Source organism: Eschrichtius robustus, chromosome 20, assembly GCF_028021215.1.
Source record: "Eschrichtius robustus isolate mEscRob2 chromosome 20, mEscRob2.pri, whole genome shotgun sequence".
NCBI lineage: Eukaryota > Metazoa > Chordata > Mammalia > Artiodactyla > Eschrichtiidae > Eschrichtius > Eschrichtius robustus.
Window position 1 is genome coordinate 41,933,396 of NC_090843.1, and position 1,230 is coordinate 41,934,625.

A 1,230-nucleotide genomic window follows, 5' to 3' on the forward strand; every position below is an offset into this window, starting at 1 on the left:
GAATGAAACTAGGCAACTCCAGAGCAGTGGAGCCTCCCACGTCCCAGGTCCCGCCCGCGCTCCAGGAAAAGAAGCTCGTGGTTGAGATTCCCAAGGCTCACACCTCTCTCCCACCGAAGGGCCAAACTGGTCTAGGGGCTTTCTTGGCCGCTAGGAAGTTGTGCACGCAAGTCTCGCATCCCTTCTCAGCCTGCGCTGGGCTGAATATGAACGCTTCAGCCCCAAAGGGATTTCTCTCCCCCCCTCTCTGTTTATTCCCCACCCTCCATTCCCCTTTCTCGGACTGTGAACAACCTCTCCCCTTCTTGGGGCGTTTAGAGACCATTACAGTCAGGTCTTTTTGGTGGAAATACACAGAACGCTGTTTGCACCAGCCACAGTTCCTTGAGAGGCGGAAAGGTGAGGGCAAGGAACAAGGAATTGCAAAGGCCCCGGACCCCCAACATCTCCCGCCATTTCCCTCACGAGTTTCCCGGATGTAACCCCTTCCCCCCGCGGCGGTTAAGAGACCAGGCGGCGGCGACTCCCTTTGGTGCAGGAGGAGGAGCTCGAGTCTAGTCCAGCCTCCTCCGCCCAGGGTTTCCGGCGACTCCAAATTGCGTTCCATTTTGGAGGCCATCGAGGAAGAATAAATTACCCAGTAGATCTCCTTCATTTTACACTCACCATCAGTTCCAGCTTATCGACCTCCGCCTCCATGTTGAATAGTTGACATTCCTCAGACCGCGGCGGCGCTTAAGCCCCAAACCGTACTAGCACTGAGGGTCCCTATTGGACAGCTGTCATTCAACGTCTCGCGCTCATTGGTTCCTCCGCTTCACCGGCGCCCGCCCATTGGCGACTGGGAAACGCCCCTCCGCATGAAACACCTTTTCCTGTTGGGCAAGGACACAAAACGCCGCAGGAGGATTGGCTCCTGTACCCTTTTTTTTTTCCATTGGCTGCACCCTCATCTCTACTTTCAATTTCACAGTTAGAGTTCAGCAGAGAAGAGCTTGCGATTGGTGCAATCGGAAGAAGAGCCAACCAATTACACAAAAGCTTCCAGAAACAGCAAAGGGGACGTGACACACCTTTCCTCTCCAGCTTCCCCTCCACTTCGCTCCCGCCTTCCCCCATATTCATACAAGAAGCGCCTCAGCTCTGATTGGCCGGAGTGTGGTTCTACCTCAGCCAATCACAAGCCAGGCTGTGATCCTACACTACACGCAGAGCGAATTGTGCAAAGAC

At 54.9% G+C, this 1,230-nt stretch overlaps 1 protein-coding gene across 1 annotated transcript in view; it reads right to left on the reverse strand.

Annotated features, from left to right (window-relative positions):
• Positions 1 to 759, reverse strand: part of LOC137755393 (spindle and kinetochore-associated protein 2-like) — a 31,557-nt gene extending 30,798 nt beyond the window's left edge. The window contains exon 1 of the mRNA XM_068531542.1: positions 667 to 759. Coding sequence (XP_068387643.1) covers positions 667 to 699 — 33 coding nt within the window. The 5' untranslated portion in view covers positions 700 to 759. The remainder of the gene's footprint in view (positions 1 to 666) is intronic.
• Between the last annotated feature and the right edge of the window lie 471 nt (positions 760 to 1,230).